The sequence below is a fragment of the Lathamus discolor genome, chromosome Z, assembly GCF_037157495.1.
Source record: "Lathamus discolor isolate bLatDis1 chromosome Z, bLatDis1.hap1, whole genome shotgun sequence".
In the NCBI taxonomy this organism is placed as follows: domain Eukaryota; kingdom Metazoa; phylum Chordata; class Aves; order Psittaciformes; family Psittacidae; genus Lathamus; species Lathamus discolor.
Genome location: NC_088909.1, coordinates 61,717,686 through 61,744,330, shown reverse-complemented (window position 1 = coordinate 61,744,330; position 26,645 = coordinate 61,717,686). Strand labels below are relative to the sequence as shown.

Sequence of the window (26,645 nt, the reverse complement as noted above, 5' to 3'; positions counted from 1 at the left end):
ATTCATTAAATATAAACCCAAATACCACCCTTAATTCATGTCTGTATCTCATCAAAAGTTTATTTAAATTCAGATAAGATCACAGGGTGAAAGAAGAAAAATACCTATGCTGAATCACTGAAAGATAAAGCACTGGCAACTATTTCACAGAAATCTTTTAGCAAACTTCTTCAGTAAACAGGCTGTTTTCAGTCCAATATTAAAATTGTTGTATCTGTTTCATTAAATGACAAACATTACACAGGACAGCACTGTGCACATACATCCTTCCACTTGCTTACTATACTACACAGTATTCCAGAGAACTGCAGAATCAGAGTAGTTTTAGTTATTTCAGAATAAGTTCTGCTCAGCAAAGCTTCTTTCCCGTAAACAATATGATGGTTTGGGTTGGAAGAGACCTTACCTATCACCTAGCTCCATCCCCTCTTCCATGGGCAGGGACACCTTCCACTAGACCAGGTTGCTCAAAGCCACATCCAACCTTTGAAAGCTTTCTTTGTAGCAAGCTTAAAAAAAAATCCCAAACAACCAACCACCTGAAAACAAAATATCCCACACTTCTACAGACACTGCAACATTGCTTGGCTACTAATAATGATGATTATCTTATCCTATGTCTCACACTGAAACAGTTTACCACTGGGTTTAGGTACTCTTCACTGGAACAGGCTGCCCAGGGGGGTTGTGGAGTCTCCTACACTGGAGATATTCAAGGCCCGCCTGGACAAGTTCCTGTGTGATGTACTGTAGGTTACCCTGCTCTTGCAGGGGGGTTGGACTAGATGATCTTTTTAGGTCCCTTCCAACCCTTGGGATTCTGTGATTCTGTGATTCTGGATTCTGTGCAGAACACTAAGCCTGACTGCAGAATTTGGTAAAGAAAACAAAACAATTACTCACTCATAGACAATTAAGCTTTTTCAAGCCAGGGCCCACTATAGCCACTTGTTTCTCATGAATACAAGACTTTTCTGAATGGTAGCATTAACTGAGTAACACATAAACTCTTGTGACTACTCATGTACCCACAGGATGCCATCAAGAACAAGGAAGTTTAAATCCCTCCTTCAGCTCTCCCACAACATGAAGTTTCTCTGTTGTTTTAACAAAAACTCAGCACTATGAGATCCTCAGAAACATTTAAAGTATGAATTTCCAGTTCTGGCATCATTCCAGTAATGCAAAGCCAAGCAGTAGTTCTTCAATCAGCAGTTTGCCTGCCTAACTAACACAGTCATTATACAACTTGTAAAGATAATCAGATTCCTGAGTAGCAAGAAGCTGTTGCTTCTACCCGTGGAAGATGCCTTTATGTTCATCAGCCTAGCACAAATACGGATGAAAATCCATAGTTTTATACCAATACAAAACATTAAGTTAGCACAACACTGAACCAAAATGCAGTTTAGTTTGGAATTTCTACCTAAATCAATTCTAAGTCAACATAAATCCAAATGGTTCAAATACAGAATCTTCCAGGCTGGCAGAGCACAAACACAAATCTTTTGAAAATTCAGGTCCTAGCTGTCTTCATTTCTCAAACAGTTAAATACACAAGCTGTCAGGTGCAATTACTGCCACAGTACCCAGCTTTGCCTTCTACTATTTAGAAACCCATCTTGGAACTGACAGGAAACTACTCAGACACCTTTGATGATGTTTCAAAGGAACTGAAACAGTCTCGTTCAATCCTAGACAATTAATTTGTCAATTTTAGATTGCCAAGAGTCTTGGGATATTATCTAGCTTGAAAGAAATCTGGAAAAAAGGTGTATGATTTCTTAAGAACACTAGAGAAAAAAGGGTAGTTCAAACTATCTCAACAACAGAAATAAAGATAACTGCTGCAACTACTGTGTAAGCTTTTCCAGGGAATCCAGGATGTATTTCTGTAATAATTACCAGTTAGTTTCCCACATCCTAGCTGATCTTCAAGAAACACAGATTGTGATGTGTGCTTACATACATCAAGAACTTGATGGTTCAGTATAATTAATGACTCTGCATTCTTCCACCGCAGCCATTCTCAAAAACAGGTCATCACTGAACACAGAGAGCACATGGAATGCTTAATACTTCAATAAAAACCTGTATTTTATTATTCAAATCAGTGATACGGACTTTCTCCATAAATAAGAACATGACACCTTTTGGATCCTACTGGTATAAAAGCAACAGTAATATGGATGAGATTGGCTTTTCAAGTAATTTGCAATGGCAAGCTCTGGTACTTTCAAAACGGCTACAGAATCAAGTTACCAAAAAAACGTTCACTTCTGTAACATTACTATCTATTGTGAATATTAGGAGGTGCACAATAACTGAGAGAACGACATTATTAATGGAAAACAGAAGATGTGTTTTTATGATCATGAAAAGACATCTCTCCTTGAAAAGGGCAGCATGACAACTTTGTTTTCACCATACTAACAGAGGATTATTCTTGCTCTTTAAGACTGTATCACTGCCAAGATGTGTATTCCTGGAGGAAGGAAGGGCTCAGTCTGCAATAACACACAAAACTTTTTCTCCCAGCTCTTCATGCTCAAAAGGGCTTGAAAGCCACTTCAAAATTCTGCAACCCCGTTATCAATCTTCTTGATTCTTCCTTCACTTATAGTATGAGACAGTACAAAAAAAACTGTTGCTCTTGAAGATATTTCAGTGTTCATTCGTAGCCCTTACACCTTTTTGTCACAATCTTCATGATCCTACTTACATGTATCATTTGTCACAACTCCAAAAAGGTTATAGGCTAATGAAATTCTAGTAAGTTGATCTAGCTGCTTATATCTTCTGTATGATTAGATCACATCACAAGGAGTATCCGTTCTGCACTATATATTCCATGCCTTGCAGCAGAACAGAAAAGTCCTACATCTCTTAAACACTTCTTTGGTAAACTGTTCTTTGATTGAAGAATTGAAGGAAATGTACTTTCCTCTCCTTGAAGAGACATTTTTGTTCTGTAACAGGCGAGACTGTATCCCATACAAATCAAACTCAGTTCATCAGGGAATAATAAAGAAACATAATATACAAAGAACTCTGGTGAGGTAAACCAGACTTTTTCTGCATCCAGTCACTGTAAAGTAAAAATTAGCTTTCAGGTCTTAAAGAGGTCCTAAAGCTTCCCCAATTTAAGAACATGTGACGGAACTTGTTAGGTATGCATATCTTCCTGTCACAGCAATACATTAACCTGAAACACCAGCATTTGTACACTCCTCCATCTTTCATACAGAGGAAAAGCAAAAGCGTATTTTCAGCCACCTTACACGAGGCCAGAGAGAGATTCATAGCAACATGCATTTAAAATATATGTCTTCTAGTCAGTAAAAACAGTAATTCCTCATGAAGTGTAACAGGCAAAACCCCATACCTTTATAAATCCCCACAGTCCTCCTGTGGTAGTTGATACTCTGGGGTCATCATGCTCCTCAGGAAAAGTGATTGTAGAATCAGTTCCAGGAGCCAAAGCTGATGACAGATTTGCTTGTTGAGTAATAGGATCTGCCAAAGCATCTAAGAAGGGGGGAAAATAAATCACAAGTGTTCTCTTATTTTACTGCATTTAATTCATTGTACTGTAGGAACACACAATAGCTTAACAAGAAAATAAGCAGGAAGAACAGAATACTTGGCTGATTCACTCCATTTCTTGAAGGCCCCAGAACAATTCTGCTTATTAAAGGTTAGCAGATATAACTACTCTAAAAGACTTCAACAATACCTGCTATTAGAACAGAGACTGCCTGTACATTATGTATAAAATTAAACAGTGATTTTTTCTTAGTAAGTTAGTCTAACAGTAGTGCTTTTTATTGTAGTCAAATTTTCATAATAATCCCTCATTAGAAGAAAAAAGAGGAATGGGTGTTGCTCTCTGAACAAAGAGATAGGAATGATCTCACACATAATAGAAGAAAGAGAAGTAGGAAATTTTCTAACCCTGAGTGCTGGAAATCAGTAGCAACAGAAAAAGGAGCAAGCAAATGAATAGCTTGACATAATTCAAAGGAAAACAAAAGAAACTAAAAATGTGTAAAATTTAAGCATGAGCCTTTGCTCCATTACTCAAATCTATTTTAACAGATTTTCCAGTCTGGCTCTCAACTGATGCTTAGATAAGCTAATTTTGCTCTCTAAACCAAGTTTGGCTAGAAAATTAAGTCAGAAAAACAGAAATTACCATTTTTTGTAGCAGCAACCTACTGGATCAGCTCAAGCATCTCACTAGTCTCAGCCTAAACACCGATGACAGTAAACTATACACCAAGCTGCACTAATGCAGTGGTCTTCAAACTTTACCTCACACACTTTTCAGTAAAAAATTTGTGAGTGTGCAAATCCCATGCAATTTCTGACTTATTTACACATATCACTATAGCGTAGTATATTATGCGTATCACAAAACATACACAATACAAATTGTAAAAGGATGTGATAAAGAGGAATTAATTTTTTTCATTAACAGTAAAACTTTTTTGCTTGCACTAAAAATTGTTTTATTAATATACTATCAATATAATAATATAAATGTCAATAACTACTTACATGCTATATAATACAATTATTATTAATAATATTTTATGTGAGCAATGTGATTGAAGAAGCCCCCTTATTTTTTAAACCTTGGTTTAACACCATGATCTGAAAGTTTGGTTTGATGTTCAGACAATTATGACACAGCTTTAACGGCTGTAATTGCTGAAAAAGACACCTCACAAAACTAGAGAGATCTACATGGAAGAAGTGCATCATCTGTGCTTACTAAATCATGCTACTTTTTTCCACTCCCACTAACCAGTCATGCAAAGGTTTTCTTGAAATTCAGCTAGCAAATTCCCATCTTCAGTGACAGCAATTTTCTTGCAAACTAATCAGAAGGTATTGCAACTTACTATTTTTAAAAACGGGTTTAAGCCCCACTGAAACTCTCTGGAATGTTTTTACATAGGTCAGGAAGTCCTCTTTGCAAATTTATGTGTACAGATGTGACAGCTTTTATATGACACTTGCACTGCTTATGGCAGTAGAACTGCATAATGTTGGAAACATTTCCAAGTATGAATTTTTAAAATGCTCTCTCAAAAGCATGACTTTCCTGCAAAAAGTAGTTACTGTGTCACTCCTTGTTAAAATATTACCTTTACCTTGAAGGGACAAAGTATGAGTGCATTTTTTATTTTTAACAGATACCAGGCAGCACAGTGGTGACAGCTACTTGTCGTGACAGGAAACATCAGCAAATCTGGGAGACTTGTCTTTATGTAAAAGAAAATTGTTCATTCCACCTTTAAGTTCAACAACTCTTTTAAACACCTTGCCACATGGCAACCAGCAAACCCCTGTGCAATACCAAAAAAAAAAAAAAATTCGTAGTCTCTCCCTATCTAAAAAATAATTACTATCTAATTTTCATTAAATTAACCACACTGATGACATCCTGTAGCACTTTGTGCATTTCTGGCTCTTGTTTCTTTATTGCAATAGCTTGCTAAATAATGAGGCAACAAATAAATTTAACATGTGGCGGTATCTCTGTAACATTATTCCAGAATCTGTTTTCATCCTAGTCAGAGTAACTGCTCCATCTGTGGTTATAATCACACAGTTTTAATAAAAACTTTGCTCTTATTGAAGAAGTCATTTACTGTTGAGGATAAATCTTCTCTGGCACATCCCTCCTTTAGCATTTGACAATAAAATAGTTATTTCTGTACTTTATTACTGAAACAGAATTTAGCAAAAGCAGTAAGCTGAGACATGTTAGAAACACCTGTACTTTCAGGCAACTTTACAGGAAACCTGCCATGCTGTGTCATTTCTTCTAATACTTGTTTCTTCAAATCTTCAGCAACATTTTCTATGCTTCTTCCAACAGTATCTGCTGATGAATACATTTTAGTTTGTCACCATACTGTTTCCCATGTATTATTTCAGAAATTTTAACCATGTCAGGAAGAGCAAGTGTTTCCCCAATGTAAACAGCTTTTTATCTTCACTATTAAGTAAGCAATTTCCAAAGAAGCTTATAAAGACTTATGAGAATGCATACTATATGACTTGAAACATTAATAATAAAAAAAAAAAAAAAATTGGCTTTCATGTTCTGCTTAGTTTTTAGATGTCTTGCTAATTATAGTGGCTTCATACTATCCTTACCTATTATCTCAAGACACAATGTACACTTAGAGCAAGGTGCATCATTAACAATACCAGATGTAAATATATATTTCAAATAGGTCTCAAAAAAATTTTTTTTTTGCCAACTTTATGTCAGATCCAATTAGACTGTTAGCCATACTAGAAGATAAAAACAATGGCAAAGAGCTCGTATTAGGAGTCAGAGAAGTCTCAAATGTTTCACTTTCTTCTGGTTTGTCCATGCTTGCATTATTAGTAGTATTTTCAATGCACTGTCTCTTTGCAGGAACCTTTTTTGACTCACTTGTCCATTTCGTGAGGGTTAATATAGTTAAAACTAGATAATGTAACCCATAAATTGTCTTGAGCAGGCACACAAACTGCAAGGCATTGCAGCATGATTAAAGTGAGCAAACGAATGATGGTGACACTGTCAACCCCTTTGCATTGTGGAACACCCACTCTTCCCTGAGGACATGTGAATGTCCCAACATACGAATCAAATGAAGACACTAGCGTCAAGCTGTATGTTAAATATCAGCAAAGCTTGATTTCTTTCTTATTTTTTAAAGAACAAGAAATACTAATGAAGGTCTAGTACTTTTTCCCACACCCCTGTGGATGGCTTTGCACACCCCCTGGGTTAAGGGCACTACACTTTGGAGTCCACTGTACTTAGTGTGACTCATGAGAACAATACCAGGTGTGACAGAAAATAAAGTATTTGGTGTTCAGATTCTTGAAAAATGAGGTAAAGTGTTTTGATTACCACCCACAATATTAAAAACCAAGTGATTATTCAGGTTTACTACAATCCCCTACAATACTGTAAATTTCTTTGGTTTTAAATTCCCTTCTACAATGCTCATCTACATGTGCGCTGTAGTGGAAGGTATTATTTGCCCTAAAAAACACAGATGCATCCACAAGACTTCATTAAAAGGTTTCAAGAATAAAAAAAATATTTAATATAGTCTGTCAGATGCATGTCAGATAAGGAGCACACTTGCATGATTAAGAAACAATTTAAATACTTCCAATTAGTCTGGAGAAGAGCGCTGTAACTATGCTGATTGCAGCGTTTTTGGATGAATTGCTGTGCTTCAAAAAGCAGGAATAAATGTGACCAAGCTGCTGAGAAAATTTTTGTACCTAATGAGACAGGTGTAGCAGCGGCAGCAGCAGCAGCATCCTTTGCTGTGCTTGTGCTTGGTGGGGGTGTGCCTGGTGGAGTTGCTTCTATACCACTCTCTTCCATCATTTTCTTTCAGCTACAAAAAGCTGTGAGAAAGAAAAAAAAAAAAAAAACAAAAAAACAAAAACCAACAAACAAACAAAACAGCATATCTTGAGAAACAAGGGAAAGATTTTAAATTAGAATGTAAAGGCCACAACACATAATTTACATTCCTGAACAGAGCAGGTGATTAAAATACCAACTCTAGAAAAAAGAAGAAAAAAATTCTCAAGTACATAATTATCCACTATGTCTGATTTCTCCTGTATCTTCCCTTTACTTTTACCACCGCAATAATACCTCAAACTCCAAGCCTCTTTCCAAAAACCTTATCATGCATGCCCAGTTACTGTTTCCAATATACACTGCTGGTACTTAGGTGAGAAATATCAAAGAAGTAATTACACTTCACAAAATCCATATCCCATTGCAAAAAAATTAACTCTGGGGTAGTATTTTGCTGCATTATTGAGTGGTAGTAACTCAAACAAGGAACTGTTATTTTCAGAGCTGATGCATGACAGAATGCAAACTTGGCAAGAGGCAAGACAGAGGATCAACTTCTCCCTCTTCTGACAGTGAAGAACCAAAACTACCCAAGAAGCTGTAGCCTTCTAAGGCTTAAGCACTTCAACAGATGCTCCTGAGTATCACACCTGAGGGCAAACACCTTACTGAACACCACAGACAGCAACATAGTTAGCAACGGCCCAGGCACCCAGACTGGCCTACGCTGTAACCATAACTTTGTCCACCTTCAAACAGAACTGGTTTTGGGGCCAGCTGAATAAGCCTCCCGAAAAGCTAAACAAAACCAGATGAAATTCACTTCTAGCATAGATTAAATTACACTGAAATTAACTTACACTGAACAAGTTTTCCAGTACAAACACTTGCTGTAAAATGCCATACTGTTCTGGTGACATTATCAGAAGTGAAAGTACTTGAAACCTTTGGCTTTTATTTTGAAGGCCAGATTACGTCGAAATTATCTTCTAACATCTTTTGAGTAAACCTTTAAAATATACTACTTACAGAAAAGTAAAGCTATATGCTTATTCAAAAATGTTAAGTATGCTTATTTAAAAACTAATGTAAAAGGGTATAGGAGAAGGGAAAAAACTGAGACTTTAATGAAGACGTGGAGATTTTTGTTTGTGAAGAGGCAGCTAACAAAACCCTGTGCTTCCTCCTAAGTCTGTCAAACTAGACAGCAATGATTTGTACTACTCCAAGGTGACATTTCTTCATGAAATAACAATCCTGTATGAAGTAATAATACGTATGAAAAATAGATTCAAACATTTTCTACCATATCCATTACATCAGCAGCAACTGAGGATTGCCAGCTTTATACCCTTTAACAATTTAGAGAGGAAAAGGCTTAGATAACGTGTTGAATAAAAATACCCATGGGTATATAAAAATAACTCCACTTACAAAAATACCGGTTTTCCTCTTTCAACCCCCTCCTAATTGCCTCATTGTTGATTTAAATGTATATACAACTCAAGTTCGATATGGAGGAAAAATTACCACTGTTGCCAAACTGAAAAATCCAGAAAGGATGTCAATGTTAATCTTGAAAAGCTTAGTCTCAAAAACAAATGCAAGTATCAAAATCGCAAATTATATCTCCCTCTGACAAACCAGTATGCTTTGCATAAGCAATTCAAGATTAAATGTTTCAGCTCGGCCTCAGAAAGCAAGTAAATGTGGTTTATGTGTAGCTTATGTGAAAACTCTCATCACAGAGGGATTTTAGGTTCCGCATACCTCTTCAATTTGTTTAAAAGCTTCTCCTCCAATAGGATGCAAAGGTCAGTAATTGCTTGGTGTGGCACTGACTGTCCTTGAAGAACGAGTACATCTCATCATCTCTTCAAAAAGAACTGTATGGTCTTCTGTTAAACTTCACTAAGTGAAAGAATCTGCAATAAGATTATAATAAGATTATGTTTTTAATCAAGTTAAATGAGTTTACATTCCCCTTTCGAGAAGTATTTCTAAAGTCATTCTTTCAATTATACACTGCAAAGCAAGAAAGAACTTTCCATTGTGCAGCTGAAGTAATCACTGATCAAAACCTCCCAGACCCATTTTATTTTATCAAGGCTCTTTCAATCTGCCCCTTTATTTCACCTAATGCCATGATTAAAAACTGCTGAGAGGTGCTTACTACTTAAAATAAATACTGTGGCCATGTAGAATGACTGGAAAAGTTCCAGGCTTTTCAAAACACTCTGTACAAAGCTTTTTTGAAGCTTCACAGAGTTATTGGAAGGATGAGGGGCAGAACAGGGGAGAAAGGAACAAGCTACCCAAAATGTAATCTGACATCTGCAAAGTAAGGAAATAGAATAAATGGAAGTAACTCTATAGTTGCTTCACTCTATTAACTTTACAATGTGAAAAATGAAGCAACTATTAAATACAGCAATCCCAAACTTGCAAAAATTATGAGTCAGTTGCTGGAATATAATTACAAAAAAAAACAAAAAAACCCAAACAAAACAAAAAAAAAAAAAACAACCAACCAAACAAAAAAACAAACAACACCAAACATAGAACCAACTTAAAATTTTAATCTCCTCTCATTTGTAAGCCTCTGAGAAAGCCAGCCATCTGTAAATCCATCCTGGACAGGAGATGGAAGCCTGGGAGGGGAACCCGGCCAGTTGTAAAGCTTATTTCCATTCCCTCAGTCATTGCAGGCTCAGGTACATACCATTAGGCAGTGTGTCTGAGTAAGCTGGATACTCTCAGAGTGATGTCCAGTCACAAGCATACTGATATTTCTCTTGTGTCTGGCTTAAATTTATCCTATGACCCTAGTACTCTTTCATATATTGACCACTATAATCAACTGGCTTCCTGCCACCAGATGGGGAAAAGATGAACTCTACTTTCCACTGAAATAGCAGACAAATTCCAATGCACAACCACAACAGCCTCCCGTATTTTCCTCCCACTCTCAATTTTTCCTTCACTCTTTTCCCTTACCATCTACCCATCCCCATACCAATTAGAGAACCCTGAAGCCAAAATGCCCCTATATTCTTTTCCCTTTACTTTACCCCCTCACACAACCATCAATCTCACTGTGAAGTCCTGACATGGCAGGGACTAACGTGAAGCCTGCACAAATAACAGCTTTCTATACACTGAGCTCTCAACGTAAGCTAGTTGTAGTCTGCATGTGCTGCAAGAAAACACACAAACAATAACAATTATTAAAAAGAAGTTTAAGGAGAAAGAGAAGATATGGAAGAAGGAAAACACAAAAGGAAGAGACAGCAAACTGCTCAATAGCTGTAACTGGAAGCTAATAGCTCATTGTGTTGAAAGAATCCAGCATTACATATAATTAAAATTCATCCTACAGGATGTATGGTTTAACACCTGAATCTAAATGGCCTATGAAACCAGTTATATGTGAAAAATAGGGAAGCATTATGGTGGAAGAACAACACAGCAGTGGAAACCAAGCAATCCACAGACTTTTAATAGGATTCCATCCTCAGCAGTTTCCAATGAGAGTTTCTAACTTCTCTGTGGAGAGATGCAGGAAAATATTCCCCAGTAAGATCAGCCTACCAATCCCTAATGCCTGACTGGTGGGTGTGGAACTGGTCTGTCTTCTCAGTCATTATTAAAAAAGAAAGAAAAAAAAAAACCCACATAAAAAAGGAAGTAATAATACTTCATAGCCCAAGCCACAACCACCTAATTTGCAGCACGCGGCATCTGAAAATTCAGCCCAACTTCTTAAGAAAATTACTTTTTTGCCCTCCTGCAAACTAGAACACTTTGTATTACTAAACTGAAGAAACAAACGAGAAACTGAGACAAGCAAACTGAAGCAAGTACAATTAGGTGAAAATAACAGCAGTACTGCCATCTAGTGATTTGTGACCATAAATTAATTTCACCAATTTGATAATCTCACATTTAGCTAGAAGAAAATCCTGGTTTATGCAGATATGGAATATAAAAATAGAGAAAAGCATAGAAAAAAACACATTCCCAATGATCAGTCATTCTCAAAATAACCCACTGAAGATGTAGAAGCATGAATTTTGTTAGGCTTCTATCACTTACTTGGTTAAAACATTGATCTTTGTAAGTACTAATGAAGACACTACAAGGATAATGTTAAACCCACATAACACAAAGAATAGGCAGCATACGTAGTATATCACAATCATAGAACAGTTTGGGTTAGAGGGGACCTTCAAAGGTCATCTAGTCCAATACCCCTGCAATGAGCATGGACATCTTCAACTAGCTCAGAACCACATCCAGCCTGATGCTTTGGGATGTTGTCTCTTCTCTGCTCCTTCACCATTGCACTCTAGGAATCTGAACCTGAAAAAGCATCCTTGGGGTTTTGCTCTTTTTTAATTACATTGACCTGTACATCAGGAACATCTCTATAGCTTTTGGTGGGGTTTGTTACTACATGAAACTTAAAGCTTTTTCTGCTTTTTTGCCCTGATTTTGGAACTTGCCAGGCATGCGCTTAATTTAAATCACAGAATCATTAGGTCTGTCCCATAGCTGTCTAGTAACTATACAGACTCCTACCAGCTGAAATCTCATCCATTAACCCAATTCCCAAACGCAAGGCCTGTGGAAAACCAGGCTAAATTTCCAACTGAAACTTTTAACACAGCTCATGTTAAAATAGGAATGAAATCATTTGATTTAGAGACTAAACTGAAAAATTACTCATCTTTTGACTTAAGTTTCATATGGAGTAATCACCTTTGCACTAGTCTTTTGCAATTATCTTAATAGCTTAACCATATTTGAAAGCATTCTTCAGGTTGTTACTCCAAAAAAAAGATATTCAAGGTTAACAATATGATTACCTATAAATTGAGATTAGCAAATCTCACATGGATAAAAACATATTCTCTAGAAATAATTCATACTTTAGAATTTATAGTGAAGCCATATTTTCAGTCACCCTTAATTAACCCTTTCTTGTATTTTTGAAGACGCTTCTGCTAATTAAAACAAAACATACACACACCAAAAAAAACCCAAACCAAGAAACCCACTCCACAATACTTCAGAATTCTAAGACGCAAAACTATTCCCAAAACTGAGCCTAAAGTGAAAAAAAAATGGAAAACTAAATTCAAATGCTGTTAAACTTCTCCTGAAAATCGCTCTGCCTATTAGGATTAATTAAGTGTGCATAACAGTACTTGTTACACAAACTGTTAATGGCTAACCACAAGTTGAAGCTGTTCAGAATAAAGCACATTTATTTACTTATTTGAACAAATAAATTGTTTGGAGCCATTCCCAGTGCAACTATCTCTTCAAATAAAATGTTACATCAACTGATAGATTCACAGGCACATACAGGAGATTCAACAGGAGAGATCAAAGGGGAAATAAAGCCCACCAACTCACAAAAGATAAAAACAAGAGAGAAAAAACAGAATGCCTAAGAAGAAAGCAAGAAAAAACACGACAAAAGAAGTCTTCAGCTATTAAGCTGAAGCTGACACCTACCAAAAAGATAACACTCTAAAACTAAACAAAACCAGAGTTGAACTGTTAGTCATTAAAGTTCCATCTGAAAAACCCTTCACATTGGTTTATTCCATTTTAGAAAGGGACAGCACAGAGACAGGGATAAAATTTTCATCAGATTCGAGTCTGCTAAATGCAGGCAAGTTCCAGAAGACAGAGTCTCCCTGTAGCCAAAAGAAGGGCATAAGGGGATCATCAGTTTAATCACCTGGTGTTAAATGACTTGTTCTAAAGTCCAAAGCCTTAAAGAGTGATATGTAGGCAAGGAAACAAAAACCAACCAACCAAAAAAAAAAATAACCGCACACACATAAAAAAAACCAAACCAACCAAAAGCATAAAAACCACACACACACACAAAAAAACCAAACAAAACAAAAAAAAAAAACAAACAGAACTTTCCTATACCTGTTTTATATTCATAGCATACTATTAAGACTTTTTCACCTAAAAAAAAAAAATTTATCAAGCAGAATCTAGTAGATTCTGCCACAGACTTTATACACAGCAAGAACCAAGATACCTCAAAACACCAAACATGCCAGAAGTGGTTGGTCTTGAGACTACTGCAGACAGTTATCATAGTCCATAGATATATTTCATATGAAATAGGAAGTTCCACTGTTTTAAAAGCTTCCTAATTAATCCCTGAGGATTATTTTGTTTCCCACATTCTTAGTGCCACTCTCAACCATCAGGATTTGTTCTAGACCACATGCACCCTTCCTATCAAATACACATTTTCAAATATCACAAAGATTATATAGTTCCATGGACTAATGAACCTCATGAAACATCACTTCTATCAGATACTAACAGATCCTCAAATGAGAGGATTTCCACTATCATACTAATTCAAGCTCAGACCACAAGGGTTTACCAAAACCAGCATTTCCATCCATAGCTGCAAGGCTGGAACAAAAGAGCCCTGAGGCCAGATATCCAACTTTGTACACAGTGCCTGCAGGAAGGTTGGTCGGTATGAGAATGACTCAAAAGAGCTGAACAGCAGACATGGCCTAGCAAGGTACGAGAACCAGCCAACCGTAAATTCGATGCAGCGCTGGCACATGCGTTTGCTTGCAATGCCACCAGTCACTGAGGCAGCAAGGAGTCCTCCTATAAGGTCTGTTACTTGCCCACAATCCCCACCTTATGATAAGCCCCAGGGCATGCTCCTGTCAGTAGGCAGGACAAGAGCCACTACTGCCCTAAAAGGGCAAGATGATTCCAAACATGCGGAATAAGCTATGGTGCCTATATCAGGGTCAGGCTTCTGGCTGCTCTCCAGGACTGAGCCCGGTGAGGGGCGTACACTGTGCAGCCTAAGCATGCCGCCCAAGAGGAAAAAGCGACAGGTAAGGGCGTGCCTGTATACGGCTACCGGAGCTCTGCCCGGGGCCTCTACGTGCTCAAACACATGCACACGGCGGCAGCGATGACAGGCCGCCGGAGCGGCGCGGCCTAGGCCGGCAGGTCAGGCGGAGGGACGCGGAACGCGCCAGCAACACCCCCCATTGCCGCCCCGGGAACACCTCAGCGGCCCCCCTGCCCCACGTGCCTCCCACCTTGTCCCCGGCCCCTTCGCCCTAACCTCCAGACGTGCCCCAGCCGCTCCGGGACCCAGTGACACCCTGCTGCCGCAGCCGCCACCCGGGAGCGCGGGGAAGGCACTCTGCCGCACGCCACAGCCCGGCCCTGGCCAGCCCGTCAGCCACTCCTTCTCCGCCGCCGGGGACGACGGGTGCCAGTGTGTACGCTCTGCCCACCGCGACACGCGACCCCACCGGGCTCAAGCGCCAGCCCCCGCCTGCCCTCCCGCCGGGTACCTCCCGCCGCCGCAGCCCACCAGACCGCGCTCGTTCCGCAGGAACGCCACAGCCCCGGCCCCGTCGGCGACGACCGGCGGCACCGACGGGCGCCAACTACAACTCCCAGCAACCTCAGCGCGCGGCCCCGCCCCGTCCTGCCACGTCTCCTGCGGAGCTGTCTAGCGGCGCAGTGCGCGTGTGTACCCGCGCGCCCCCTGTCTTGCCGCCGTGCAGCGGGTCGCCCCCTGGCGGCATGTTTCTCTACCCCGAGCGCGGGTTGCGCGGGTTGCGCGGGTTGCGCGGGTTGCGCGGGTTGCGCGGGTTGCGCGGGTTGCGCGGGTTGCGCGGGTTGCGCGGGTTGCGCGGGTTGCGCGGGTTGCGCGGGTTGCGCGGGTTGCGCGGGTTGCGCGGGTGCGTGTCCGCGCTCTGCGTTCCTCGGCAGCGCAGCGCTGCCGACACCCAACATGGCGGCAGCAGGGAGGGGGAAGCCTCTTTCGCCACGTCGGCTGGCGGCCGCTGGGAGGGGCTGCGGAGGGGGCGGGCTCTGCTCGCCGAGGGGTAGCGGCGGTGGTGGCGTGGTGGGTTCCGTTTGTGAGCTCTGCCCCGCTACATTTGCCGGCCACGACAGAAGGGGCTGGAAGGGAGCTGGTAAAGGAAGAGCCAGGTGTGTGGCTAGAAGCCACCTGGGCAGCTGATGCTCAATAAGCCATCCTTCTGTTGCTGCAGGGCGGGGAGCAGCGGGATGGTTGCGGAGCTCCTGCATGGCGGCCGGTGACGCGATGCCGCAGACGGTGTGACAACACGCTCTTCAAGTCGTCATCAGCCCGCACAGAGGGCATGATAGAAACAATCCTTCTCTTGCAGAGGGGGCAGTCAGGCTTGCTTTCAACCCAATGCAGGATGCATGGAAGGAAGAATTGGTGGAGGCATGGCAGTACATAGCTGGCCTCCTTCTAGCTTTCCAGGCATATTGAACAGCAGTTGTCCAGTTCTGCAGCCTTGCTCTTCATGGGCAGTGGTGAGCTGGTGGGGGGGTGGTGGTGAGGGTGTCTTTCATTGCCACTGCAGCAGGAGGTATCACACTAGAAAGGAAGAGAGGCCATCGTCACTGGCTGGCCTGGGGAGGGTGGAAGAAATGCCCAGGTCCCTGTAAAAAGGCAACATACCCAGCTCACCACCCCAGGTGAGGATTCCCCACCCAGCTCACCTCTGCTGCTGCAAGTGCAGCTTTGGGGGTCTACTGGCTGCCTGAACCTGGCACGGCTGGGGAGAATCCTCTGACAGCGCTGGGGTCAGGCATGGAGAGCTGCACTGAACAGCCCCCAAGCACACCAGCACCAAGGGCTCACTCAAGGCTTCAGACCTCCCCAACTGCTCAGCTGAAGTGAGGGCACAAGCCATCTGTGTGAGGCTCAGCGATCAAATGCAGTGAGGGATGCGTAGTCGCAAAACATCACTTGGGGACACCAGAACCCATCACTCAGAGATGTCACAGCAGATCATTCATTCCCATGGCACTCACCCCATTAACACTGCAGTCCCAGCACATGCAGCTGGGGTTACTGCAGTGCCACTGACTACTCCATCCCCCTCTCTTTTGTGCTTGGCGTCAGTACTCCATGCTGATCAGCAAGGCGTCGGTTGTGTCTTACCAGACCACGTCAGGTCACTGTGGCCATGGCAGACGTCTCCAGGCACATCTGGTTCACTCAGCAACATCTTGAGCTTCCCTGGGTGGCTGCAGGACAAAGTCCCACAGGCCCTCCATGCACTCCACCACTGCTCGCCAGCCATCTGGGCTCCACTGCTTACTCCCACAGGGTGTCACAGGCTTGGTGTGGTGGATCTCCTACCTTCCTCTCCTTCCCATCCAAACCACTCTATGTTTCTGAGTTCTTAATGCCAGCCTCTCATCCTTAAACTGTGATAGGAAAGAAAAATTTCCCACCTCATCTATCTGTAGTCAGTGTTGTAGATCCATGTTTGAGGGTCAGAGTAATAAAAAAGAAACTACATGTTACCCCTTTTAAGTTGTGTTTGTATTTTGGTTAACTGTTTTGCTAAGGGTTAATCCAAGGCTAGTACCCTAACAAAAAGGGAAAATGCCTTGCTTTTGGCAGGTCTCCGTATTAGTCAAGGTTAATACCTTAAGTATTCAAGGGACAGGCTGGAAGGCATCACCCTGTTTACATAATTAATTCCTGCAGGAACAGGCAGTAATCACAGAAGTTCCATAGTTCAATATCAGCCTTGATTTTCTGCGTAACATCTCATAAACTACTTGCTTTCTAAAAAAAAATTACTTGGCGGTCCAGCATGGACGAGGGTAATATTTTCTGTATTTCCCATGCTATTTGATCCTAAGGAAATGGAAAACAAAGGAAAAAAATTCGAAGTATTTCTTTCATTAGAAACTTTATTACATTAACCTACAGGTATGTGAAGTGAAATAAATGGTAGTGAAGGGCAAAATGATGAACATCAGTCATCTTTGGAAAATAGATATCTTCTCACAACAAAACACTTTTTTGTTACAGCTAAGAAAAAAAGCCAAGCATACTTGATAGGTTTTCTTTAAAAATACATTACAGTTCAATCATATCAAAGTGAAGTCTTGTGGGCTAAAAAACTGGACATAGAAGAGTTAGGTTCAGTGCTCTAGCACTAATAGGAGTGTACCAAATTACATGATTTTCTGTACATTAATTAACAAACATGCACCCTTGTGTCTTTAGTAATTTTAACTACTATATATATAATCTTTAATATAAAGCATTTTTGTCAAAATTAGCTCTGTATTCTTTAGTCTGGACTTTAGAGCTTCAGTTTAAGGATTATTATTTGGACACATATCTAATAAAAATTTCAATTGAAGTCACAGTACTTGAAAAATTCACTGTATTTTAAACAACATGTTCCCCACTTTTGATTTTATCCCAACTTCACTTCAGTATAAACTTGACTTTGCAGATTGTCTCAACAGAAAGTATGAGTACAATGAAATCTTTCCCCTCTAATCTGCATGTACATTTCCAATTAAAATTAATGGGAGTTTTTTGGTATGTCAAGATAAGGACAAAATTTTATGTGTAACAGTGTGTTGTGATTAAAAGTCTTTGATATAGTAAAAAGCTTTGAGGTTTACAATGCTTCTAAATGACCAGAGTTAATATGCCTACATTATTTAAAACCTAAAGTTTATACTCACTACTTACTTTAAAACCAGCTATTAATTTTGTGCAGCATTTTGCACTTCATTAAGCTGATAACAAGTTGCTAAGGGATAGCTATCTATCTCCATTTTCAATGCTATGTTTCTTGTAATGTGAATATACAGAGGCAAGGCATCTCTTTCTATTACTGTCTGTGGTGAAGCCAATTCTCTGACTAGATGGTGTTTGCTAAAATTATTGTATCCAGGACAGTATAGTATGTATGCTCAAAGATATTTAAGTTCTCTGAAGAGCATACTGTGATACAAAAAGGGCTGTGTGTCAGTCATGAGGATTGAGTTGGGGTTGTCTTAAATCAACTGCAGAGTATACACACCCTAGCCACACAGGAAACAGCAGGATTGCTAATGTGAGTCCCATGCACTTTTTTCCTTTGGAATGATACACCGCCATCATTTAACAAGAATACATTACCCCTGCAGGCAGTCTGTTTTCTGAGTGTCTATCAAAGATCATTCACTGAAATAAATTCACAAGTCATTTACTTGACCAATGTGTATTGCAAATCCTGCTCAGATATATGCAGGTATTGCTTAATGCTGACTATGCAGCAGGATTTTAACCCAGAAATAGAAAGGCAGACTTTGGTAATGTGTATATTTAGAACATACAAAATAGGCAAAATTGTCAGAAACTCATCTTTTTTCACAAGTATTTGGCTGAATATATCACTTGAGGATAAGTGACATACTGGAAATTTCCAAACAATTGTAATCTGTTCAGCCCTTCACTTTTTCACATGAAAAAGGACCTGGTTATATTATGAAGATCATCTGTGGTCTCCAAATTTTACACAGAGGAAGAAAATAAGGGTTTTTTTTTGAGCTCACAGTCGCTAAATACAGCATTTGCTATTCATGGCTTGAGAGAAGAAAGGGTTTATTTTAAAGTCTGTTTCATAAGGTACAAACACAAGTATATACCAGTAGCTCTACATGTTTCCTATATGCACACAAACCAAATCAATTCTTTTGCCTTACAGAAGGATTAAATTGTAACTGGCTTTTGAAATCTTGTAGTTAATTTCTGTACTTGCAAAATGCAAAGATAATCAAATTATTTATTCCAAAGATATATAAGAAATGCCCAGGGAATTGCAAAAGAGCCAAGTGCTCATGGCTAGAAAGAACCAAGTATGTCACGGTGCACTTTATGCAGGCATATACATTCTCAGGCTTGGACACATCCGCAATGATGTCTTCAGTTGCAGATCTCTCATTTATCACCACTTCAGTGACAACAACTAAAAGCAAACTGTATTTCCATTTCAGCTCTGGGGTTCCTTTTAAAAAAAAAAACAAAAATAATAATCCAATTTTTTTTCCAGTTTTTCTTCCAGTTGATCCTCTGTTGCATTTAGTATTCCAAAGGCAACTGGTTGTGATTTTCTTCAGGATATATCAATGCTCTCACAATACTGATAATACTTTGTCTCAGACTGTATTACAGTCCAGATGTAATCATAAAAAGTGTTGTGGCACTCCATACACTAAGTCGGGAAGCACATACACTGAATTCTTAACCTATTGACTGCCTTTCCTGTCATCATTATCACAGGTGTCATGTGCCAAAATGTGACCCCAAATGCAGAAAGAGGACTAGTGCTTTCCATTATATGTCGTACAATGCAGCCACTTGTGTCCTTTCCTCATCAACTGGGGGTATACCAACCCCTAGGACAAGCTATTCACAAGAAGCTACAGAGTACCACCAGGGCAGGGTGGAAAAGCTTGCCAGGGTAATGTTACTGCCTGCTAGACCGTGTTTAGCAGGTAGCATCACATCATTTTTAGGTTTCCAAAGGTAACTTTCCACTGAAAGAGAATGTCCAACCTATATCAACAATTATTTCTTTTTAGGCTGACATGTCTGGGCAACAATTTTCCCTCAATACATGGATACCTTGGCAAATTTAATTTCCACTGAATTGTGCACTTAAAAACCAGACTCTTTTGAAGGGAGAAAAAGGAGCCTTTTGGAAAGATTGTCTCCATCCATACAGTCAACAGAATGTGCTAAACTTCACAGAGGGACTGTTGTTTACATTTTTTCTGAATTCTTGTTATTATCCTCAACAAAAACACCTTGTTGGTTTGGATTTATTTTTTTTTTCCTAGTTAATTTGTTAAGTTAAACTACTATGCTAACTACCTCTGACAGAGATCAGTATGACAGGAATTCTTACTTTAATCCTCTACTCCTGCACAGAGGTGTCTATCACCAGATAAAATAAAGTCCAGTTAGCAAAAATGCAAAAGAAATAGGACACACAGTGGAGTACTTTTGCAGTTACAAGCTAGATCACTGAAAACACAGACACACAGCGTAAAAATGGAGACACGAGTTAATGAAGAATGGGGAGCACGTTATTAGCAATGCAAAAGACCAGCTTAAGCATGTTTCCCTACATCAACTATAAAAAAGAAAAGGTGCCTTTTGAGCAAATATGCACAGAGATTGCTTAGTTATTTCAAAGAAAGAAAACAGAACACTTTACTGTTTATATTCTATATTACAGTCATTATTACTATCTGTTTATAAAATGTAAACCCTTCCTTGCAGTTAAGATTTACAGCAGTCATCACCTTTGTCCACTCCTTACATAATCAGTCCACGGTGACAAAAATAAACTGATTTAAGTTATATATTTCTGAAGTGATTACTGATATGTTACGGATTATTTGTGTACGGCAGAAACAGTGGTCAGAACTGCAACATATGAACAGTAGCGAAAGATTCGTTGAAGACTGGTGCTGCAGTACCAAGAGATCTTGAGGCATGTAATATTGATGTACACAATGATTTTATCTGCAAAACTGTTCAAGCATGGTATGCCTACCACCAGTAATGGACAAAAACATGTAATGATGGATTTCCCAAACTGCAGAGTTGTGCTTACTTATCCCCATCAGATCTTGTCTCTTAGTATGTCTTGACTAAAGATCAGAATGGAAGGTAAAATTTGGCAAGGCAGTTTTTCTTCTACATAACTAGTAAATAAGATCACCTATATGAAGTGGTATTTGGTAAATTGCAGTGTCCTGGGAGTATTTCTACTCAAACGTGACAAACATGAAGTCTATATTTAAAACTGTTGAAATGGGTTGTTATCAACACTGATCTGCAAACTATAAGCCAGTATATTTCAGTATAAATGTGTTGCATACCTGTTTCTATAAAATTTACTGCCATGAAAAAAAAAAAAAAAAAGTGTGAACAGGATCCCCAGAGTGTGGCATTTGTCCATCTGTCACTTGTGTACACCATACAAACCTCATGTTGAGATTCTGTTTAATGTACAGCAGTTGTCTGCTGGACAGATTAGGAGCCAAACATGATGGTAAGACTAGAGGAAGGAGCACAACCATGCCACTTTGCCCCTTCAGAGTCCCACTGTGCTAGACATCAGCTTTTGGGGTCATTCACTGCTGACCCCTTTTGCAGAGGATTTGGGGCTATCTCGAACTGGTAGCAAGTCATAATGACATGGAATATGGCTGTTTTTTGGAAGATCATAAGGATCCTGGCTGAAACGTCCACTGCTGCTGAATGCTCCCTGGACAACACTCACCGTAGGTTCTGTGATAAAATAAAGCACATACTTTTAACACCAGAAGTGGCAAAGAGAAGGCAAACACTGTATTTTATTTCAGTTCACATTAAAATATATACCCTCCTTTCTGCATCAATATAGAGATTCCTTGTTTAGTCCTGAAATACAGGTATAAAAACAAAGGCTGATGCTTAGGGGTCTTGGCTTTAAAGTAAGTTACACTTGTGGGGTTGCAACAGGGCCCTGCCATGAGTATATTTACTGATAGAAGCAAGTGGACCAGCATCTGTTCTTTGTGTGTGAACAAACTAAAAAAAAAAAAAAACCACAACCAAAACCAACCAAACAAAAAAACCTAAAAAAGGAAACAAAACAAAACCAAAACCAAACAAAAAAGTCCCAAAACACCCACAACTTTTATTCAAGATTTTATAAAATTCCTTAGAAACACTATTAGGACAACTACCTTTCCGCACAACCCCAAAGTTGTCTGTAACAATACTAAAACAGTACCTAGACGGGGCCCATATCAATTAACTACTAGGTCTGCCATTGAAGATGCTGGTTTTTCTGACCAAGGGGAGGAAACAGGTCTTTCTATTCCTCCCATAAACTTAATCCAGCTGTATTCAGTACTTGACAGCCTAATCTAGCCTTGAATTATACTGCAGTCAAATGCTAAGCTTATCTTATGCTATTGTTTAAACAAAGGCTTTCAAACCAGGGAAATTCAGAGGTACCTCTAGGTTACAGAACAGAGCCGAAGGTGTTTCAAAGTCTGTTCCTGTGAATTATAATGCTTATGTCAAAAGAATGAGATTGTTACATCTTTTGAGCAGAAAACAGAATCTGAATGCATCATCTTTTTTCAGTAATTTTTCATGTGTTCTGTTTAGAATGATTCAAAAAATAAAAGCTCTGTGCTCTTTGTTCTTAACCTTCCAACATCTAGAAGCAGATTTTGTACTCACCAACTTCATAAATGTTCTTGTTTGCTGAAGCAGAGCCGGCGATCTCAGCATATGGGGAGTCTCTGCGTGCTGGAGACTTCATTTCAACGTATCCACATTCTGAACTTTTTGGTACAAGAGCCGGTGGGTCTTTTATAGTAGCATATGGGTTCTCAGAACTACTTAAAGAGCAATTACTTAAATTGTATTCTGAGTTCTTCACTAGATCTGCAAAAAATAAAACACATTGTTCTCTCAAGCATGCTACATACTATGGACATTGCTGCTAACCAGGGCATTCTTTAATTTTTAGTTCAAAAAAGTTACCCATAAATGATTATTTAAGTGGAAACCAGTCATAGCACTTCAAAATTGTTATACAGCACAGTACCTCTAATGGTGTGCTTTTTTATGGGCTTGATCTTGCCAGCAGGAAATTTCTTTTACAAGTTCTGAGAACCTTCAGTTCTAATTAAAATAGTAGCCAGAACTAACTACAGAAAATGTGTAGAATCAGTTTTTAAGAGGAACTTCAGAATATTTTTTGTCTTTCTAATTGCTCAACTCAGAGCACTATTAAAATATCTAAGACTGTTCCCAATGGCAGCATCTGGGCAAATGGTAAGGTGAAGTTAAGGATGGCCAGTTTGATCATCTTAGGAAACTGAATGTGCACAAGCCCATGGGACCTGATGAAATCCATCCATGGGTCCTGAGGGAGCTGGAGGATGAAGTTTCTAAACCACTGTCCATCATATTTGAAAAATCATGGCAGTCAGGTGAAGTTCCTGACGACTGGGAAAAGGGAAATACAACCCCCATTTTCAAGAAGGGGAAAATGGATGATGTAGGAAACTACAGGTCAGTCTCACACCTGTGCCTAGCAGGATCATAGAGCAGATTCTCTTAGAAACTATTTTAGGGCATGTGAAAGACAAGGAGGTGGCTGGTGACAGGCAAATCCTGCCTGACCAATTTGGTGGCCTTCTATGATGGGGCTACAGAACTGATAGTGGCAAAGCAGTTGACGTCATCTACCTGGACTTGTGCAAAGTGTGTGTCCCACACAATATCCTTGTCTCTAAACTGAAGAGGCATAAATTTGATAGATGGACCACTTGGTGGATAAAGAACTGGCTGGATGGCTGCACGCAAAGAGTTGTGGTCAATGGCTCAATGTCCGGCTGGAGACCAATAGCAGGTTGTGTCCCTCAGGGATTGGTATTGGGACCAGTCTTGTTCAACATCCTGTTTTGGTGACATGGACAGTGGGATTGAGTGCGCCCTCAGCAAGTTTGCTGATGACACCAAGCTGTGTGGTTCAGTTGATATGCTGGAGGGAAGGGATGCCATCCAGAGGGACCTCGACACGCTTGTGAGGTGGGCTGATGCCAGCCTTACGAAGTTCAACCACGACAAGTGCAAGGTCCTACAACTGGGTCGGAGCAATCCCAGGCACAGCTACAGGTTGGGAAGAGAAGAGATTCAGAGCGGCCCTGTGGACAAGGACTTGGGAGTGTTGTTAGATGAGAAACTGAACATGAGCCAGCTTCAGTGTGCGCTCGCAGCCCAGAAAGCCAACCGTATCCTGGGCTGCATCCAAAGGAGCATGACCAGGAGGTCGAAGGAGGTGATCCTGCCCCTCTACTCTGCTCTCGTGAGACCTCACCTGGAGTACTGTGTGCAGTTCTGGTGTCCTCAACATAAAAAGGACGTGAATCTGTTGGAACAAGTCCGGAGGAGGGCCACGAGGATGACCAGGGGACTGGAGCACCTCCTGTGTGAAGACAGGCTGAGGACGTTGGGGCTGTTCAGCCTGGAGAAGAGAAGGCTGTGTGGAGACCTAATAGCAGCCTTCCAGTATCTGAAGGGGGGCTATAGGGATGCTGGGGAGGGACTCTTCATTAGGGACTGTAGTGACAGGACAAGGGCTAATGGTTTTAAACTTACACAGGGGAAGTTCAGGTTAGATACAAGGAAGTTCTTTCCTGTTAGGGTGGTGAGGCACTGGAACAGGTTGCCCGAAGAAATGCTCCATCTCTGACAGTGTTCAAGACCAGGTTGAACACAGCCTTGGGTGACATGGTCTAGTGTGAGGCATCCCTGCCCGTGACAGGGGCTTTGGAACTAGATGATCTTAAGGTCTTTTACAACTCTAAGCGCTCTATGATTCTATGGGAATTTGCGTATGAGGCCACACTGAAAGAGTAACCAGCTTCTTAAAAGTTTCTGTAAGGTGCACATAGAACTGAAAAGAAAACATCAGGTGGCTTGTTATTTCAGGATTTAACTGAAGGACAAATAACTGTAGTTTAAGAGAAGATGTGTTTTCTTATGCTGGGAGGAGATTTTGTGGTGTCTGTGTTCCTTTGTTTTCTGTGTTGTTCTGTTTTATGCTGTGTTACTTAAGCTTTAGAGCTGAGACTTTCTTGGCTTGTTCCTGACTCTGAATATGCAGCATGAGACCAACCTTTGTGAACCTGTCAGCGGGAAGATGCTTAAATTTGTGACTGCTATAATATATTTTTAATTGGACTTCCCTTAACCATAGAATTGTTTAGGTTGGAAAAGACCTTTAAGTTGATTGGGTCCAACTGTTAACCCAGCACTGCCAAGTCCATCACTAAACCATGTCCATAAGCGCCACATCTACACATCTTTTAAGTATATCCAGGGATGGTGATTCCAGCAATTCTCTGGGCAGCCTGTTCCAACGCCTGATCACCGTCTCTGTGAAGAAATTTTTCTTACATCCGATCTAAACCTCCCCTGGTGCAGCTTGAGGCCATTACCTCTTGTCCTATTGCTTTTTACCTGGGAGAAGAGACCAACCGGCACCTCACTACAATCTCTTTTCAGGTGCCTAGAGAGCAATAAGAATCCCCCTTGAGCCTTCTCCTCTCCAGACTCAACACCCCCAGGTCCCTCAGCTGCTCCTCATAAGACTTACTCTCCAGACCTTTCAGCAAGCTTCATTGCCGTTCTCTGGACCCACTCCAGCACCTCTTGTAGTGAGGGGCCCAGAACTGACCACAGGATTTGAGGTGCAGCCTCACCAGTGCCGAGTACAGGGGGATGATCACTGCCCTGGCCCTGCTGGCCACACTATTGCTGATACAGACCAGGATGCCATTGGCTTTCTTAGCTGCCTGGGCCCAAGCTGGCTCATGTTCAGCTCCATCAGTCAGCACCCCCAGGTCCTTTTCCACTGAGCACCTTCCCAGCCATGCTTTCCGAGGCCTGTAGTGTTGCATGGTGGTGTTGTGACCCAAATCCAGGAAACATCAGGTATAATAAAACCAGTCCTTCAGCTCAGTTGTCCTGTATTATACACAAGGTGACAAACCAGCTGCTTTTTGCCTACATACTTATTTTGTCTCCTTATTCATATTCATATTCATATTAACGCTTAGCTACACCTTTTTCATTTTCTGGATATCCAGGCAATTCTAGTCACCCTTGGCATATCTGAATCATATAACAAAAATAGTGACACATACCAGTATGGTCCAGGATGAAATCTTACAAGAAAATCAGATAATTCAAAAGATAAAAATATCATCACTACCCTGAATTTCTGAAGCTTTTAATTCCTCTCTATTCATATTTTCATATCCTTTTCAAAAGCCTGCAGTGGATGTGATGAAGCAGTGCAGGCTTGTACTCATGCAGTCCTACCATACCAGTTGCAAGAGGAATTGTATCTTAATTAATCCCTTTCATCAGAGGCAGCATGCATCCTTACCTGGCTCTCTCGGCTGAATTCAAGGGCCATCCCTGTTCTGCTGTCTATTTAGAATAGAACCATTTTGTGACTCAGCTGTTACAGAAATATTTGATGGATGTGACACACAGGAGGCTTAAAAAGGCTTGGCTTGTTTTGGTTTTTTTTTTTTTTTTGTAGTTTGTTGGGATTTTTATTTTATTTTATTTAAACCTTCCCCTCAAAAAAAAAAAAAAAAATTCATGCATTGATTTAATGTCTAGGAATAACTTAGTCCAAAATTATTTTATGTTTTCTTTACACAGAAACCAAAGATAGAAGAGTAAACTGAATCTCTACACTATTCACTTAAATGCATCAGAAAATCACCTCACCTTTCAGGGACTTTCCCAAATATCCCCTATCAAGCCCAAAAGCACCTGAAAAAAACAACA

At 40.3% G+C, this 26,645-nt stretch overlaps 2 protein-coding genes across 11 annotated transcripts in view; both read right to left on the bottom strand.

Moving 5' to 3' along the window:
• Positions 1-14,898, bottom strand: part of PRRC1 (proline rich coiled-coil 1) — a 28,987-nt gene extending 14,089 nt beyond the window's left edge. For 2 of the 8 annotated variants that reach the window (XR_010608598.1, XM_065661679.1), the window contains exons 1-5: positions 14,770-14,898; positions 9,167-9,321; positions 7,306-7,434; positions 5,786-5,896; positions 3,386-3,528 (exon numbers count right to left, since the gene is read on the bottom strand). Coding sequence is in view for 7 of the 8 variants with exons in the window: in XM_065661679.1 (XP_065517751.1) it covers positions 3,386-3,528; positions 5,786-5,896; positions 7,306-7,414 (363 nt within the window). In the remaining variant the exon portion in view is untranslated. Of the gene's footprint in view, positions 1-3,385; positions 3,529-5,785; positions 5,897-7,305; positions 7,435-9,166; positions 9,322-14,534; positions 14,730-14,769 lie in introns of those variants that run through there. The other 6 variants (XM_065661683.1, XM_065661684.1, XM_065661682.1 and 3 more) reach the window with 6 other exon arrangements.
• Positions 14,899-17,149: 2,251 nt separating this feature from the next.
• Positions 17,150-26,645, bottom strand: part of MEGF10 (multiple EGF like domains 10) — a 100,099-nt gene continuing 90,603 nt past the window's right edge. For all 3 annotated transcript variants that reach the window (XM_065662586.1, XM_065662585.1, XM_065662587.1), the window contains exons 23-25: positions 26,586-26,630; positions 22,509-22,715; positions 17,150-21,563 (exon numbers count right to left, since the gene is read on the bottom strand). In XM_065662586.1, coding sequence (XP_065518658.1) covers positions 21,403-21,563; positions 22,509-22,715; positions 26,586-26,630 — 413 coding nt within the window. In that variant the 3' untranslated portion in view covers positions 17,150-21,402. The remainder of the gene's footprint in view (positions 21,564-22,508; positions 22,716-26,585; positions 26,631-26,645) is intronic.